Source organism: Saccopteryx bilineata, chromosome 3 (assembly GCF_036850765.1).
Source record: "Saccopteryx bilineata isolate mSacBil1 chromosome 3, mSacBil1_pri_phased_curated, whole genome shotgun sequence".
Lineage (NCBI taxonomy): Eukaryota > Metazoa > Chordata > Mammalia > Chiroptera > Emballonuridae > Saccopteryx > Saccopteryx bilineata.
This window is the reverse complement of record NC_089492.1, coordinates 273,557,562-273,576,337: the sequence shown is the minus strand read 5'-3', so window position 1 is coordinate 273,576,337 and position 18,776 is coordinate 273,557,562. Positions and strand designations below refer to the sequence as shown.

At 50.0% G+C, this 18,776-nt stretch overlaps 1 protein-coding gene across 5 annotated transcripts in view; it reads left to right on the top strand.

Annotated features, from left to right (window-relative positions):
• Positions 1-14,793, top strand: part of ZDHHC18 (zinc finger DHHC-type palmitoyltransferase 18) — a 36,592-nt gene extending 21,799 nt beyond the window's left edge. The window contains exons 3-10 of one of the 5 annotated variants that reach the window (XM_066269980.1): positions 4,285-4,434; positions 6,849-6,986; positions 7,104-7,152; positions 7,690-7,792; positions 9,579-9,691; positions 10,717-10,816; positions 13,425-13,502; positions 14,393-14,793. In XM_066269980.1, coding sequence (XP_066126077.1) covers positions 4,285-4,434; positions 6,849-6,986; positions 7,104-7,152; positions 7,690-7,792; positions 9,579-9,691; positions 10,717-10,816; positions 13,425-13,466 — 695 coding nt within the window. In that variant the 3' untranslated portion in view covers positions 13,467-13,502; positions 14,393-14,793. The other 4 variants (XM_066269979.1, XM_066269981.1, XM_066269978.1 and 1 more) reach the window with 4 other exon arrangements.
• Positions 14,794-18,776: the final 3,983 nt, after the last annotated feature.

Here is an 18,776-nt window from a genome sequence, read left to right as displayed (position 1 = left end):
CTCAGCATAGTGTGACGACACTTGATCCACTGAACCATTCAGCTAAGGCCTTTATCCTGTGTTTGGATATTGAGTTGTATAAGTCCTTTAGCTTTGCTCTTTAAGAGTGTCTAGGTTGTTCTCAGTGCTTTGCATTTTCACATGAATATTAAGATGTTTGTCAGTTTCCACACACACACAAAAACAACCCAGAGATTGTGTTGAATCCACAGACTAATATATCCTTTTCTAATACTGAGTGATTGTGTTGAATCTACAGATTAATGTATCCTTTTCTAATATTGAGTCTTCCAATCCGTGCATATGATATAGCCCTGTATTTCTTTTTCTCTTAAAATTTTCATTATGGTGCCTGATCAGGTGGTGGCACACTGGATTAAGCATTGATCTGGGACACTGAGGACCCAGGTTTGAAACGCCGAGGTCATCCAGCTTGAGTGCAGGCTCACCAGCTTGAGCATGGGATCATAGACATGACCCCATGGTCGGTGGCCTGAGTCCAAAGTCACTGGCTTGACCAAGGGGTCACTGGCTCGGCTAGAGATCCCCACCCCACCCCACCCCTGGTCAAGGCATGTATGAGAAAGCCATCAATGAACAACTAAGGTTCCCCACAACTATACGTTGATGCTTTTTTTTTTTTTTACAAGAACAGAGAGAGAGTCAGAGAAAGGGATAGATAGGGACAGACAGGAATGGAGAGAGATGAGAAGCATCAATCATCAGTTTTTTGTTGCAACACCTTAGTTCAGGGGTCCCCAAACTTTTTACACAGGGGGCCAGCCAGTTCACTGTCCCTCAGACTGTTGGAGGGCTGGACTATAAAAAAAGACTATGAACAAATCCCTATGCACACTGCACATATCTTATTTTAAAGTAAAAAAACAAAATGGGAACAAATACAATATTTAAAATAAAGAACAAGTAAATTTATATCAACAAACTGACCAGTATTTCAATGGGAACTATGGGCCTGCTTTTGGCTAATGAGATGGTCCATGTCCGGTTCCATATTTGTCACTGCTAGCCGTAAAAAGTGATATGATGCGCTTCTGGAGCCCTGACGCACACCGGAAGTAGTACTGTACGTAGGAGACGCAGCACTTTGCGGCTGACCACCAATGAAAGAGATGCCCCTTCCGGAAGTGCGGCAGGGGCCTGATAAATGGCCTCAAAGTGCTGCACGCGGCCCCCGGACCGTAGTTTGGGAACCCCTGCCTTAGTTGTTCATTGATTGCTTTCTCATATGTGCCTTGATCGTGGGCCTTCAGCAGATGGAATAACCCCTTGCTTGAGCCAGCGACCTTGGGTCCAAGCTGGTGAGCTTTTTGCTCAAACCAGATGAGCCCGCACTCAAGCTGGCAACCTCGGGGTCTCGAACCTGGGTCCTCCGCATCCCAGTCCGACACTCTATCCACTGTGCCACCACCTGGTCAGGCCATTGATGCTTCTTATCTCTCTCCCTTCCTGTCTGTCCCCCCCCCCATCTCTCGCTAAAAAAATAAAAATATTTTATTATGAAAAATTTTTAATATTCAGAGAAGTAGAAAGAATTAGTACAATGAATTCCTATATATTCATTAGTATATCAGCTAGATTTAATAGTTGTTACTAGTATATCTTATTTGTGTCATATATACATATACAATTCTTTTTTTTAATTTTTTTTTTTCAGAAACAGAGAGTCAGAGAGAGGGACTGACAGGGACAGACAGACAGGAATGGAGAGAGAAGAGAAGCATCAATCATCAGTTTTTTGTTGTGGCACTTTAGTTGTTTTTGTTTTTGTTTTAATTTTTTACAGAGACAGAGAGTGAGTCAGAGAGAGGGATAGACAGGGACAGACAGACAGGAACAGAGAGAGATGTGAAGCATCAATCATTAGTTTTTCATTGTGCGTTGCAACACCTTAGTTGTTCATTGATTGCTTTCTCATATGTGCCTTGACCACGGGCCTTCAGCAGACTGAGTAACCCCTTGCTGGAGCCAGCGACCTTCGGTTCAAGCTGGTAGGCTTTTGCTCAACCCAGATGAGCCCGCACTCAAGCTGGCGACCTCAGGGTCTCGAACCTGGGTCCTCTGCATCCCAGTTTGATGCTCTATCCACTGCGCCACCGCCTGGTCAGGCTGCACTTTAGTTGTTCATTGATTGCTTTCTCATATGTGCCTTGACCATGGGCCTTCAGCAGACCAAGTAACCTCTTGCTCAAGCCAGCAACCTTGGTTCCAAGCTGGTGAGCTTTTGCTCAAACCAGATGAGCCCGCGCTCAAGCTGGCGACCTCGGGGTCTCGAATCTGGGTTCTCTGCATCCCAGTCCGATGCGCTATCCACTGCACCACCGCCTGGTCAGGCCATATGTAATTCTTATTAAATAATTTTGTAGTAAATCATAGACACTTTACCCATAAATATTACAACATGTTCTTCAAAATCTAAGGACAGCCTCTAACATAACCACATTTCTATGATCACATCTTGGAAAATGAATAGTTCCCAAATTTCTAATCTGTAGTCATTTTTCTCTAGTTACCCTCCAAACGTCATTTGTTGCTGTGTTTTGTTCTTCAAAACAGGATCCAGTCTAGGATCATGCATTGCTTGTTTGTTTACATCTTCTATCTCTCTTTTGTTTTTATTATTATTTAAAATATTTTTTATTAAAAAAAATAAAAATATCCCTGGCTGGATGGCTTGGTTGGTTAGAACATTGTCCTGATGTGCTGAGGTTGCCGGTTCGATCCCTGTTAGGGCACATACCTCTCCTGTTCTCTCCCTTTCTCTCTCTAAATATCAATAAAATAAACATTTAAAAAATTTAAGAAGATTTTTTTTTTTAGTGAGAGAGAGAGGAGGGACAGAAAAGGAAGCGAGAGAGGTGAGAAGCATCAATTGTTCGTTGCAGCACCTTAGTTGTTCATTGATTGCTTTCTCATATGTGCCTTGACCAGGGGGTTCCAGCCAGTGATCCCTTATTCAATCCAGCAACCTTTGGGCTCAATCCAACGACCATGGAGTCATGTCTGTGATCACTTGTTCAAGCCAGCAACCCCGCACTCAAGCTGGTGAGCCTGCGCTCAAGCCGGCGACCTTGGGGTTTCAAACCTGGGTCCTCTGTGTCCCAGGCTGATGTGCTATCCACTGCACCACCACCTGATCAAGCGAGAATCTTTTAAAACAATAATAAAAGTATTTATTGATTTTTAGAGAGAGACAGAAGGGGAGAGAGAGAGAGAAACATTGACTTATTCCACTCTTCTACATTTCTTCTAACTTAGAACTATCTCCCTTCTCTTTTTGTAAGTGACTGACTTTGTTGGAGATCAGGCCAGTGGTCTTGTCGATGTCCCACATTCTGTTTTGGTTTTTTTTGTTGTTGTTTTTTTACAGAGACAGAGAGAGAGTCAGAGAGAGGGATAGACAGGGACAGACAGACAGGAATGGAGAGAGATGAGAAGCATCAATCATCAGTTTTTCATTGTGACACCTTAGTTGTTCATTGATTGCTTTCTCATATGTGCCTTGACCGTGGGCCTTCAGCAGACTGAGTAACCCTTTGCTCGAGCCACCGACCTTGGGTCCAAGCTGGTGAGCTTTTTGCTCAAACCATATGAGCCCGCGCTCAAGCTGGCGATCTCGGGGTCTCGAACCTGGGTTCTCAGCATCCCAGTCTGACGCTCTATCCATTGTGCCACCGCCTGGTCAGGCAAGGTGGGGTTTTTTAAAACTTTTTTTAAATTTTTATATTTTATTCATTTTTATATAGAGAGGAGAAAATAGAGAGAGAAGGTGGGGAAGAGCAAGAAGCATCAACTCCCATATGTGCCTTGACCAGGCAAGCACGAGGTTTCGAACTGGCAACCTCAGTGTTCCAGGTCAATGCTTAATCCACTGTGCCACCACAGGTCAGGCTCCTCATAGCATTGTTTTCTTTGTCCCTTCCTGTCCTGAACCTCCTGGAGATTGGAACTTGGATCTAGGCTTGAACAGATACAGATAAACCTCACTAAGTCTAACTGGGGTCTCCTTCTGATAGCCCTTCTCATAGTTGATTAAGGCCCACTGTGTGTGAGCAGGTGTGTAGAGTTTTAATACATAGCAGTCTCAGTAAGTGGTAGCAGTTCTTAATATTTGTCCCCACGTTAGGTTGGTATTTCCCCTAACATTGTTCCCTGGAAGTTTCCCTGAGACTCCTCTTGTCCCTGCCAGGCAGTGGTGGCTTCCCCCAGCTGGGGCTCCTGGCTCCAGGCTTGGACAATCCCATATTTCTCTCCTCCCATCCTCAGACAACACAGGCAGTTCCACATACCGGCCACCGCCTCGGACCCGGGAGGTGATGATCAACGGGCAGATGGTGAAGTTGAAGTATTGCTTCACCTGCAAGATGTTTCGGCCACCCCGGACCTCACACTGCAGTGTGTGTGACAACTGTGTGGGTAAGTGGGGAGCCCTGAGATGGAGATAGGAGTCATGTGCAGCTGGTGGGGTGTCAGAAATATTCAGGGCTGGGCAGGAAGTCTGGTTCACTCAGATTTGCTCAGATTCAGAAGGAACGTGAGTGGCCTGACCAGGTGGTGGCGCAGTGGATAGAGCGTCAGACTGGGACACGGGGGACCCAGGTTCAAAATCCTGAGGTCACCAGCTTGTGGCTTGAGCAAGGGGTTACTCAGTCTGCTGAAGGCCCATGGTCAAGGCACATATGAGAAAGCAATCAATGAACAACTAAGGTGCCGCAACGAAATACTAATGATTGATGTTTCTCATCTCTCTCCCTTCTTGTCTGTCTGTCCCTATCTGTCCCTCTCTCTGTCTCTCTTTCTGTCTCTGTCACACACACAAAAAAGAAGGAACCTGAGTGTGACCAGTGGGCTCTGAGTGTGATCAGTGGTGTCTTAGCTTCAGTCCAGGTTTGGTGGGTTTCCCGCAGCTCTGGAGTGTGGGGCAAATGCAGAGAGGCCCTGAACTCTTCTCCCAGGCCTCAGCCTGGTCCTCAGCAGGTCCAAGGTACCAGGATCTAGAAACTAGAGCAGTAATATTCTAGATACATTTGGGCCAGAAGAAGAATGCTCTATCATCCGGTGCCCAGGACCAGCTATCCTGGAAGACTTTGATCTGATTCCCAGGGTTTGGGAGGGACAAGGATCTGGGAACAGAGGAGTTGAAGCTGGTAAGGTGGATAGGATGTAGCCGGGATTGGAAGCTAAGCTGCTCACCCACCACTGCAGTAGTTGCTGGGAAACCGGATGCTGTTTTGTCCCCTCTCTCTGCTCACCAGAGGCCAAACAACTCTGATGGTGACTAAGAGTATGCCCCTTGTAGGGTGTCTCTGTGCAAGAGGACCCAGGTGAGCTGAGCCATGGTGACTGTGCACAGTCCCCAGGGCATTGAGCTCATCATGCTGGCTCAGCCTTCCTGAGCAAGAGAACAGTAGGGAACACCCCATGACGGCAGGCAATGGAGTGGGTGACTCATTGGGTGTCAGTCATCCATGAGAATTTGCCACACCCACCCCCTGCAAAGGGTGCTGGCCTTAGTATGAGGCAACAGGCGTGTGACCCATATTCCCACAGGGGACTTTCCTCACCAGTCTGGGTGTGAGCCTGCCGCCAGGGACATGGTGTTGGTATAAGATCATTCCTCTGACCAGGCCTCTGATGCCAGTTCTCCACTGGTTACATAGTGGCCTACCTCCCTCCCTGGGCCTCTAGATCTAGCTCGAGGGAGAGGGGCCATTGGCTCTTGGTGTGTGGCCAGGGTCATAGGCCAGGCAGCAAGTACTTTCTGTGAATCTTCTTTGTACTAGACACTGCTGGACCCTGGGATGCAGCTCAATGGGAGGCCAATACAGCACCCCCCATGGAGTTTACAGTCAAGCCGGGTAGCTGGCCAGGCCACTAATTGTAAATAAGTATGTAAATACCATGGGTAAAGTCCTGCAAAGATAAGTGCCAGGACAATGGGGCGGGTGACAGGGGACTCTTGCCTTGTCTGAGGTCAGAGGATGCTTTCTTAAATACAGTGTGTCCGTAAAGTCATGGTGCTCTTTTGACCGGTCACAGGAAAGCAACAAAAGGCGATAGAAATGTGAAATCTGCACCAAATAGAAGGAAAACCCTTCCAGTTTCTGTGGGATGATGTGGCAGCATGTGCTCATGTGCAGATGATGACACAACACCGTGTATACAGCGGAGCAGCCCACGGCCATACCAGTTGAGATGTGGACGGTACAGAGGAAAGTTCAGTGTGTTCTGTGGCTCGCTAAATTCGAATCCGTGACCAAAGTGCAACATGAATATCGGCGCGTTTATAACGAAGCGCCACCATGTAGGAATAACATTACTTGGTGGGATAAGCAATTGAAGAAAACCGGCAGTTTGGTGGAGAAACCCCGTTCTGGTAGGACATCAGTCAGTGACGAGTCTGTAGAGGCTCTACGGGATAGCTACCTAAGGAGCCCTAAAAAAATCTGTGTGTGAGCCCACATCGAACTGCACTGAATAGGTATGAAACTGGGAGAGTTTTCCTTTTATTTGGTGCAGATTTCACATTTCTATCGTCTTTTGTTGCTTCCCTGTGACCGGTTAAAAGTGCACCATGACTTTACGGACACACTGTAAGTGGCTTTGTAGCTAAAACATGAAGGAGGAATTACCCTTCACCAGGAAAAAGTCAGGGAGGAATGTGTGTGCACTGGGAACCGGCCCTCAAAGGACTAGGGCAGGGTGTGTCTGAGGAACTGTGAGCTGCAGGTGCAGCGTGAGGGGCAGGAGAGCCCCAGCAGTGGTGTGCGGCCTCTGAACACCTGTGCTCGTCAGGCCAGGCCTAACCCTTCTCCCCGGCCCTTTTCCAGAACGGTTTGACCATCACTGCCCCTGGGTGGGCAACTGTGTGGGGAGACGGAACTACCGCTTCTTCTATGCGTTCATTCTCTCCCTCTCGTTCCTGACGGCCTTCATCTTCGCCTGCGTGGTCACCCACCTGACACTGCGTGAGTAGGCTGTGGGAGCAGGGATGGGCACAGGGCGGGCCAGCAAGCTCAGCCAGGCTGAGGGGCTGTGGTCACTGTCCCTCTGAGCTGTGCCCTCTCCTGTTTCTTACTCCCCAGGCTCTCAGAACAGCAACTTCCTCTCCACTCTGAGGGAGACACCAGCGAGATATCCTTTACCTTTTGTCTACTAGTGGACACCCTGCTGGGAACCGAGGCCCCTTTACCGGGGTGGGTCCCCACACTTCATCCTGTAAACAGAGGGGCCTGGTGGAGAGCCTGTGTTGGTCCTCTAGAACCCAGTATACCAACTGCTTCTGTTCACGCCCAGGCTTGAGCTGATCCTAACTGGGCTGTTGTGGGGATGAGGCGGCCAGGGACTTCCAGGAGCCACAGTCTCTGTCTTCCTTTAAGACACCCAGCTCCCTGGACCCCATCATGTCCATGGCTCTTGGTGCTTGGAACCCTCAGTTTCCTCTACCATCCATCTCCCTGGGCTTCTTCTACTCTGGAGGGGAGCTCCCAAACTCTTTTTGGGGCCCAGGAGGTGATCCTGCTGAGAATTGGTGACTGGGCCATAGGAAGGTTACAACTTATTTTCTTTCTGGAGAAGGATAGTTGAGCAAGGCTGGGTGTGGCTCGATCCTAGGCATGGGGGAGGCTCCCAGTTCTGATCCCGGTTGTGGGTCCTTGACGCCCTGCCCACTGTGCTGGAGCTGGTGATATGCTTCTTCTCCATCTGGTCCATCCTGGGCCTCTCAGGGTTTCATACTTACCTCGTCGCCTCCAACCTGACAACTAACGAGGACGTGAGTAAGGCTGAGGCCACTGCTCATTCCTGGGCAGGACCCTCAGTAAGAGGCAGGGTTGAGGGAGTGGGGGTGGCGGCAGTTCAGCCTTGCCTCTCGGCCTTCTGGGAAATGGGGTGGAGATGACAGGCAGCCAGACACCCCCCCGCCCTTCGTGCTCAGGACTTGGCCCTGGGAAGCCCAGTGCAGGTTTCCGAGGCCCCTGCAGCCTTGGCCCCTCAATGCCGGCTCCCAGCGTCTCCAGGATGCTTCCTCCCTAACCCACAAAGCAGCACTCACCCCACCACAGTCATTAGTCATTACATTTGGCCAGCGCATTATTGTTTCCAGAGTTCTTTCTGTTCCCATCATTTCTTTGGGTCCTTTTGCCAATTCTGAGGCAGAAGGAATAGGGATAGTTTTTCTCCATTTGATGGCTGAGTGACTTGCCCCAAGGTCACACAGCCGGGAAGGGACAGGGCCAGAAGCCATGGCCATGTTCACTGTGCCCCTGCTGCATTTGTAGCCACCAGAGATGTGACTATTCTCAGGTGTCCTTGAGGCTCTCTGAGGCTTCCTTATTGAGGAGGACAGGACCGTGAGGGTCTATCAACCCTCCTTACTTGCTGCCTTACAGACCCCCAAAGAGCACTGTTTGAGTACTCACTGTATGCTAGCCTTGGGCCAGGGCTCTGTCCTCCCCTTCCTATTCTCTCAAACAATAAAAGAGCAAATGAGAGCATCCATTCCAGGGCCGCATCTGATACTAAGAGGCCCATCTACCAACAGAAAATACATCCCTTGACCACAGCTTCTCACTGAGGAAACAGCACCTATGATAGGGTATCATGTGCTAGGTGATGGGTACAGAACAGAAATGACATCAGCCAGCATCTCCCAGTGTGGTTTCATGGGTGCTGGTTCTGTGGGATATTACTAGGGGTTCAGCACAAAGGATTGATATAGCCAAATAAGTTTAGAAATCTCGGTTAACGTCAAGCTGGTGTCAGGTGTCCCTCACTGCTAAGCTCCTTGGTGCCTTTGATCGCTGGCTCCACAGTTCTAGAGATGGAGAAAATTTTGTCTGCTGCTCCAACATTGCTACCAGAGAGTTAGTATCAGAGAGTTCCCTCTGACTTTTTTTTTTAAGGTTTTACTTAATTGATTTGAGAGAGAAGAGTGGGGGGAAGGGAGGAGTGATAAGCATCAACTCATAGTAGTTGCTCCTCATATGTGCCTAAACTGGACAAGCCTGGGGTTTCGAATGAGCAACCTCAGCATTCCAGGTCAAGGCTTTACCCACTGCGCCACCACAGGTCAGGCAAGAGAGTTCTCTGTTTTTCAAATGAGGATTGAAACTCAAGAGCAGTGGTGCTCTGTACAGGGTCATGCCCTGCGTCAGTGGCGGAGCCAGAGTTCTCAGGCAGCCTGAAGCCTGTGCCCTTGTCCTGTCCTTCCTCTTAGGTGGCTGGCCAGAGAAAGGAGGATGCACCCAAAGAGTTTCTTTTGGAGGTTTCTCTTCAGCTCTATTCTGTCTTCTGTCCTGTTTGGGGCCTCTCCCCCTCTACTGGATGGCCCCAAAAGTTCCCCACATTCTCTCTCAATGTCCTAGGTTAAAGACATATCCCCTCCAAAAAAAGAAGAAGAAGAAAAAAAAAAGATGTGTCCCCTTTAATAGACATGTTTCCTCTAAGAGTCTAGGTGGAATTGATTCCAGAATTCACCAATTTCCCCTGCCTCTAGATGTCCCTCCCAGAAAAGAGAAGCAAAGGGAGGTACCTGAGGCAGACCTCCTTCCTGCTTACAGATCAAAGGCTCGTGGTCCAGCAAGAGGGGTGGTGAGGCCTCCGTCAATCCCTACAGCCATAAAAGTGTTATCACCAACTGCTGTGCTGTACTCTGCGGCCCCCTACCTCCCAGGTGAGATGGGGGTGACCTGGTGAGTCTACACCTCTCCAAGAGGTTCTGGAATCCGCAGACCTCTCCTCCCATCTCAGTCCTGTCCACCGCCCTCTGCTGAATGCACTCAGGGCGTTTGTCACATGAAGAAGTTCTAGAGAGCATCGTAATTTTTTAAAATGTATTGATTTTTAGAGAGAGAGGAAGGGAAACGGAGAGAAAAACACTGACTTGTTGTTCCACTTATCCATGCTGTCACTGGTTTTTTGCATTGCCCTGACCCACGGATCGAAGTTGCAACCTTGGCACGTCGGTACGATGTTCTAACCAACTGAGCTACCTGGCCAGTACTGAGAATTGGAATTTTTAATCATGTGCTCATTGTAGAAAATAATTAAGTATACAATATAAAAAAGAAGAGTAGTAGGTCTCACCTGTAATCTTAATCCACAGGGATAACCAAAATTAATGTTTTGGCCACGTTTGGGCAATGCTACCCTTCTGGTGCTGATGGCTAGACTGTGTGGGGCTTCATTCTCCCTCCTGGTGGAAAAAAGCCCTGGTGGTTCAGCCCAGCTAGGTAGTACTGCATCGGTCTTGACAGCAGGGGGCGGCAGAGCACCAGACCAGGAGCTAAATTGCAATGGACACTGTGGGAACAAGACTTCCCACACTGTCCCCTTCTCCTCCCACCAATCCTGCCTCTCAGGGAAGAGACAGTAAGAATTGCGCTATCTTCAAATGCCCTTTTATTCTTACTTTCCCCTTACCTACAGCCTGGCTTCTTGGCAGTCATACAGAAAGTAGCTCAGTTGGAATTAACAGTGCATGAATTCTGTGACCAAAAGCCAGTTGTCCAGAATGCAGAGAGGGCCCTTCTGGAAGGAGAAGTCTTGAGCCCCCAGCAGGAGAACAGCTCCCTTTTCCTCAGGCTTTCTAAGGGCTTGGACTTTCCTTGGCTGGGTGGTAGATTCTGCCATCCAGCCCCTAGTCTGGAGCTTTGGTGTTGGGCAGGGTTCTCACGTGTCCCCCTTGTGTTTTGGAAGCCTGATTGACCGGAGGGGATTTGTGCAGTCTGACACCGTGTTGCCCTCACCCATCAGAAGTGATGAGCCAGCCTGCGGAGCCAAGCCCGATGCCAGCATGGTAGGAGGCCACCCCTGAACCTGGCTCAGTACTTGCCATCTGCTGGCCTGTTTGCCCTTCTGCACTCACCGGCTGCCCTCCACACCTGCTGGGACCCTCCCCATGCCACCCAAGGGAAGCAGAGCCGCCAAAGACTCAAGTCTTTTCATATTTATTTCCCACCCTGTGTGCTGTCCCCACACTGTTCCATGGCTGTACCCTCTGCTCCCCAAACCCAGGTTCCCATGGCCTTGGGCCTGAGATCCCCCAGCTGGATCAGTGGCAGGAGTGACAGATTAGAGGCCAGGGCCAGGCTGCCCAATGGTCCACACCAAGTTTCTGTGCTAGGGCGAGCCCTGTGTGAGTGAGCGTGTGGACTGAGTGACGCCTCCCAGTTGGGGAAGCTACTGAGCCCTGCTGACCCGGGGTCCTGGAATGAAGTGGGGCCCGTGAGCAGACAGCCCTGGACAGTGGGCTGTGGGAGAGGATGCTTCCGTGGGCTGCTTTGGTTTGTGAGCTCCTTCATTCTCTTTGTGATGGTCATTGTTTCTTCTTTAGTTTTTATTTTCTGTGTGGAGTTTGCCAATAGGATAGAGTTGGGTTCTAGGTAGAGAAGAGTTGCAGGGGGAGGGAGGAGCAGCCTGTGTCAGGAAGCCAAGCCAGCCAGTCAGGCACCCAAGACCTCAGCTCCCGCATGATTCCTGGGCAGCACACTAGGAAGTGGAGGCCTTGCCCTTTCTCTACCCATGGAGAGTTTTCTATGGGATCCCAGCCTGGCCCCCCATCTCCCTCCCAAGTCAGGTCTGGGATGGGTCGATTATATTCTGGCTGGCAATACTTGAAACGGGTTTATTAATGCTGGCTATTTTGCACTATTTTATAGACCTCTTTTCTACATAGCATTTTTTAAATGGAAGAAAAAGAAAAAAGTGAGCCACATTGCTGTCTGTGTAGTGCCAGGTTAAGGGTTATCAGAAGGCAAGTTGGTTTTAATAAGCTTATTGCAGGAGACCTGGCTGTGAGTGTGTGTATGCATGCGTGTGCACGTGCGTGCGCGCGCGCATGCTTTCCCTTGTACAAATATGGCTGATTCCTACTTCCCCACATTCCCTGGGCTGCCCCTTCCCTGCCATCCCCCTTCAGTGTCAGCCAGCAGCAGCAGGAGCAGCTTGAGCCATGGGGACAGGAAACGTGTGCATTGTTACAAGAGACCCCTGGACTCCTGTGGTGGCTCAGTGCCAATCCTCCTACCTTTCCTTCCTGCAGGGACTCCAGACAGCCAGGGGCTGGGATTCAGCCACCCATACCCCACCCCTGTCACCCAGGCCCCAGGCCAGGCGTCCAGCTGGGATCTGCCTAAACAGGCTCAGGCTGGGTGTGGTGGATGGGGTAATGGCTGTTGGGAGTGGCTGCCATCCTACAAGCCACACCCCCTCCTCCAAGCCCTGAGTTTGGGACCCAGTGCCAGGGGCTAGAGGACAGGGAGTGTCTGCCAACAGGACTCCAGTCCAGAGAAAAGGAAGGAAGGAGCAGGGTGGGCCAAGAGGCAAGTGAGAATTGACCTAAATCTAGGCCGGAAACTCAGAGGATGTTTCTCTGCAGCTGGAAGCTGTGGTTTCTTCTCAAAATATACTGCTCACAAAAATTAGGGGATATTTCAAAATGAAGATGAAGCAATAAAAAAAAGAAGCATTTGATCTTTTTTTACTAAACAAGAACATCAGAAAAACAAACAAGTCAAAGTTGTTCAATTATGCAAATACGATACAAAACCAACTTTTATTTCATTGGTGAAAATGCACGATATAAAAGGCTGAAAGTACTGGAGCATCTGCATGTTTCCTGATCCCCTAATTTTTGTGAGCAGTGTAAGGAAATTGTCCCTCCTTGGCCCTTCAAGAGGGCTGAAGTCCTTGGAAGGTGACATAGGAAGTTCCCTCATCTTGCCCTTCCTTGCTCCAGAGGCTAGTGAGTCACAGGCAGCCAAAAAGTGGCAGCCACAGAGGGTCCCCTCTGGGAGAAACAGCGCTGCTGCACCTTGGTGCCCGGGCCACGCTTCAGTGGCACTGGGAGGTGGGGAGGCAGTTGGCTAGAGGAGGGGATTCCCATCTGCCTTTTATTTAAGCCAGTATTCTTTGTTCCTGCTTGTAATAAAACATTTGTTTTTAAGAGTTGATTTGCTTTGTTTGCTCTTCCTTTGCTGAGGTCCCAAATGGCAGCCGTCTATTCTTTCAGTCAAACTTGATCTTTCCTGGGGAGAGAGAGAAAAGGCAGGCAGCCCATCTACCTGGCTAAAATCCTCCTCTCCTGGCGGGAGTTTGTCTGCTGCAGGCCGAACAAAGGGGGCTGCGGGTAGGCCCCAAAGGCGTGTAAGAAGAGGCCATTCTGTCCTTTTTCCCCTGTACCTTCCTCTGCCTCAGGGGCTTGGAGACCCCCAAGTTCTTCTTCTTTGCTGTCTTTCTACTCTGACCCCAGTGACTGCTCAGCTAAGAAAATGTTTATGAGACAGTAGATTTCAGTTTGAGAGCTGGAGCCTTCCTGGCCCCCACCCCAGTCTAGGCAGCCCAGCCCAGCCCAGCCCAGCCCGACACCTTGTAACACTGGCCCACCTCTCTGGTATCTCCTCCAGGAGGACACCTGTCAGGACTTTGCCATCTCCTGCACAGCCTGAGGGGAGCTAACAGTCCTCTTTGCAGAGGGTTAGCTGGTAAGACCGTATCTCCCCCGTCAGCCAGCACTGCCCGCTCCCCTCACACACTATCTCATCCTCATCGCATGCCTCACCAACCCCATGGTGCCCATTCATCTGTCTGGTGTGTGATGTGGTGTGTGTGCTGGCAGTGGCAGGGTCCCCAGGGCTTCCGCCTGAGCAGAAGGATGGGGGTGTGGAGTCAGGGCCAAGAGCCCAGCCCCCCTCCAGATAAGGAGGTAGCTCCATGCACAGCAGCTCTTCAACAGCACAGGAGGTGAAGGGTGAGGATGGGGAAAGGATGGCGTACCTGCTTTGAGGTGCTTGGGCCTGTCCTGGTGGCATCCTGGTGTGTAGGGCCCTTGATCACTAACAGTGTGTCCTGGCTTTCTGTCCCTGCTGAGCTTTCTCTCACCTGCCTGTTTTCTCTCCTGCTTCATTGCCTGCTGCCTGAGCCTTGGCCCTTCTGTGGGGAAGAGGCAGGTGCTGTGGCACCCCTCCAGGCTTCCTCTTTTCTCCCAATCCTGCTAATCCTCTCTCTTCTCCTTCTTTGCTGTCCTGCCGGGATCTCCAGTGTGTGCGGGGGCTTAAGGACCTCCTGAGGACCGCTGCTCTCTGCCTCTCCAGGAGTGGCCTGGGGGGAGCCAGGCACCCGGCACCTCCACCTGCCTAACCTGTGGCCCATCTGCCACCATCTGTGCCTACAGGGTCTACCCCCAAGCCTAAGCCTACCCCACATGTGTGCTCTCTAGGGTTTTCCCATAGGGGACAGGGGCTGGCCTCTTTGGCCCCAACCCTACTCCATGCTGGCCAGAGTGTAGAAAAGCCATATGCAGCTGTCAGCACAATAATGTAACACTATGCTAAAACTTGCCCTCCCCTCTTCCACCTTATTTTCCCTTCCCCAGATTTGTAAGGTGTCAAGACTTTAGGAATCTTGCCTTACAGCCTGCCTCCCCAGAATCAGGCATGGCCATAGTCGAGCTGAGCAGGTTTCTTCAGGAGCTGTCTGGGGTGTTGATGGTTGATGACGCTGCTGAACAAGTTTGGTAACTTTTAAGCACAACTGGTTTGACACTGTTCCCACGGCCCCGCCACCCCCCAGCACCCGGAGTAGGTAGGTTGCAAGGAGGATGCTTGTACCCTTTGCTCCAGGCCCTGAGGGACTGAGCTAGCTCTGACAGCCCCTTGTTCGTCAGAGAAACTAAAGGAAACCAGGCTGGGCCTCAGAAATCCGCTCAGCCCATGGCTGGGGGCTGCTTGTCTGCTGTCCTGTACCTTTTTTAACCAAAATAAAGATTTCCCTCTTCTTGCCATACCTTTGGCTGTCTGGTGCCACCTTTATTTTGGTGTCTGGGGGTGGGGTCTGCAATGAGTATGCCGGAGAACCACTGGCTTACAGCTGCCAGCTTTGTTCCAGCTGATCTGTGCCCTTTGGAGATTTCAAAAAGGTACAGCAAAGCCAGAAGTGACACAGGAAGAGTGAACAGCATCCTCTTCACTCTGCCCCTCCAGAACTCCCGGTCTCATTTCCAGAGACCTTCAAGCCTTAGCTGACTGCTAACCTCTGAAAGTCCCCAGCCTAGGCTGGGACAGAGGATTTGCCTCCAGTCTGGGGCTGTCACACCCCTGAACTGAGTCCAGCCCAGGGTAACTCTCACGGAACCTTCCCTCTCCCAGCTGCCTCCCCACATCAAGATATACACACAGTGTGCTAAGAGCTAAAGAAATAACTACTGCTGCTATTTAGCAAGGACTTGACAAGTGCCAGGCCTGTTTTCTCACCTAAAAGTATGAGGAAGGTCCTGTCAGCCTTTTTACAGATGAGGGAACTAAGGCTCAAGGAAGGCAAAAGAGTTGCCCAGGGTCTTCCAGCTGATAAAGTAGCATATTCAGGATTGAACTTGATCTCTGCCTTGACCTCTGATACTTCTGCACTACCCAAAGAATGAATATGGCTGCTTAAAGAGGAGGGGACCTCACAGGGAAACCCTAAAATTAAAGAGTATCATTTGTAGCCTGGCCTGTGGTGGCGCAGTGGATAAAGCGTCGACCTGGAAATGCTGAGGTCGCTGGTTCAAAACCTTGGGCTTGCCTGGTCAAGGCACATATGGGAGTTGATGCTTCCTGCTCCTCCCCCCTTCTCTCTCTCCTGTCTCTCACTCTCTCTCTCCCCCCCCCCTCTCCTTTCTTAAATGAATAAAAAAAAATTAAAAAAAAAAAAAGAGTATCATTTGTAGCCAGCAGAGGATTTAAAGATGATTGTGGGGCTTCCTTGTACCAACAGGGAAACTGAGGCCCAGAGGCAGAAATCTGCCCAAGGCCTTAAGACAGAGCTGGAATGCAGTCCCACACCCTGAACTCATTCCATTTTCTTTCCAAAAATTCCACACCATGTCCTAGACTGGGATATTCTAAACAGCAATGCCTTGAGGAAGAAAAGTCTCAGCTGAGTCACTTATAAGTAATCTAATCCCCCTCCCCCTACCCCAAAGGCAACTAGTAGAGCGAGCTCTTGGTTGGGTAACTGAACTCTAGTTTACAACTAGTCAGAAGGAGAGGGTGCCATAGCTTCCTCCAGTCACCTGTTTAGTCTGATCATTCTAAAACTGGAAAAATTTCCTAGTTCTTCCTGGCATCTTAATCTGAATCTCTCCTGCTGCAATCAGAGCCCGGTGACCTGTTCTCAGTGGAGATAGACAGTAACTAGTTGCTGCCTGCCTTCTGTGCCACAATCCTTCAAAGCTGTTTACCAGTTAAGAAGGATTTGTTGTCCATGGGACCACAGACCTCAAGCCTGCTGTCAGAACAGATGCTATACAGAAGGGTTGGGAGGTAGTAGGCAGGATAAGGAAAGCCCCTTTCCAGCTTCTGTCCTGCTGACTCAGGTGGCTGCCGGTGGAACTCGGTACCCTGCTGGGGCCTGCTGCTTCCTGTCTGCCTGGGCTTCTGGACTTGGGAAATGGAGGCCTGGAGGCAAAGGGTGGTGCCTGAGACAGGAACTGAGTCAGAATCAACAGGCCAGAGCTGGCAGGAGATGTCAGGCAGCCTGGCCCCCATATTCAGCAGGGGAGGAGGAGGAGTGAAGGGGCTTCCTTTCTCTTTGCCAGGCCTGTGCTGAGGGCATGAAGCTTGCAGGTGTGAACCACCACTAGGCCTCCTAGCTTGAGTGGTAGGAAAAAGAATGTTCCCTCCCTACAGACAGAAATAGTTCCAAAATTGCCAGGCCTGGCCTCCCAGGTTTATGCTGTTCTGGGATTTCCAGCTTTCCCCCATGACTTAGCTCAATGACTAGTCAAAGGAAGGTCCTTGAGGGCCCAGGGCCTGCACAGACCAAAGGAATGTCCAAGATGGAGAAGGAAGACACAGTGTTGATTGAGCATATCTGACCATTGTTTATCAATCTTCTTTCCCTTGTGGACACCCAGCTAGGCAGGCTCTAGTCTTTGGCCGAGGCCTGGTGTTGGGGCCCTTCCTCATTTCAGTCCTCAGCTTCATGTTCATACTGTGAGTATATATGTTTATAATAATAAAGTTGATTGGATTTTTACATGAGAATAATTATCATCCACTCAACTGCTTTCCATCAACTCATTTTATCCTCACAACAAACCCCATTTTACACTTCAGAAAACTGAGGCTCACAGATGTTAAGTCACTTGGCAAAGGCCACAACAGCTTTTTTTTTTCTTTTTAATAATTTTTATTTATTTACTTATTTTTACAGAGACAGAGCGAGAGTCAGAGAGAAAGGGATAGATAGAGGCAGACAGACAGGAACGCAGAGACGAGAAGCATCAATCATCAGTTTTTCATTGTGGCACTTTCGTTGTTCATCCATTGCTTTCTCATATGTGCCTTGACCGTGGAGCTACAGCAGACCGAGTAAGCCCTTGCTCAAGCCAGAGACCTTGGGTCCAAGCTGGTGAGCTTCGCTCAAACCAGATGAGCCCGCACTCAAGCTGGCAACCTCAGGGTCTCGAACCTGGGTCCTCCGTGTCCCAGTCCGACGCTCTATCCACTGCGCCACCGCCTGGTCCGGCTACAACAGCTTTTAAGAATTGAACCCAGCTGGTCTGATTCCAAAGATACTGGCTATTCTGTCTCTCAGAAAAATAATACACATTCACAATTGGTAACTTAAGAGACTAGAAAAAGCCTGACCAGGCTGTGGCGCAGTGGATAGAGCATCGGACTGGGATGCAGAGGACCCACGTTCGAGACCCCGAGGTCTCCAGCTTGAGCGTGGGTTCATCTGGTTTGGGTGAAGCTCACCAGCTTGGACCCAGGGTTGTTGGCTCAAATAAGGGGTTACTCGGTCTGCTGAGGGCCCAGGGTCAAGGCACATATGAGAAAGCAATCAATGAACAACTGAGGTGTCACAATGCGCAATGAAGAACTGATGATTGATGCTTCTCATCTCTCTCCGTTCCTGTCTGTCCCTATCTATATCTCTCTCTGACTCTATGTCTGTGTAAAAAAAAAAAAAAAAAGACTAGAAAAAGGAAAAAAAAAACAAAACTGCTCACAGTCTCACTATGTAAAGATACGCTCTGGAAGGTGTATTTTAGTGTATTTCCTTTCCATCATTTTCTGTCTGATTTGAGCAAGGCCTGTGGGGTATCAAGCCTAAAATCCCTTCTCCTTCCTTGGAAAACCTGTAGCATCAGCCCAGATATGTCTCTACTTTTCCTTCTAAAAGGCAGATCTCCCCTTTGGGCCTGCCTCGGATTGCTGGCCTAAGCCTCCCTCCTTCCAGAGGGGGAGAATGGTTGTTCAGACACCAAGAAGAACTCTGGGAGGGACAGGCCTGTGAAATGGTCCTGGCTCCAGGATTAAGCTGGCTGGATCCCAGTGAGCGGAGCCCCACCCCTGAGCCCCCGTCTGAGCTTTAACTAGGGGTGGGGCAGATAAGCAGGAACCTACCTTTATGGACACAATGCCAACACTTTTAGACAAAAGAAACTCTTGGCTGACACAAGAACAGTACCCCATCTAAGAGGGACAGAAGGTTGACCACAAAGACCTCTCCATCTCTGAGGCCTCTGCCAGAGGTCAGAGGTGGAGCTATAGTCAAAGGAAAGGGTCAGGAAAACTTCTGAGAGGCAGGTTGTGGGAGGCAGTACTCAGCTGCCCCATAAAACAAAATGGTATGTGTCACTGCTACCTCCTTTTTCTTGGTCCTGTCTCTCTCCTCATTTGCTAGCGTCCCCCCCTGGGGAACCAAACTGGGCTGAGCACCCAGGTGGCCTGCTTCCCAGCCTCTGACAGAGGGTGAGCTGAGTCAGGCAG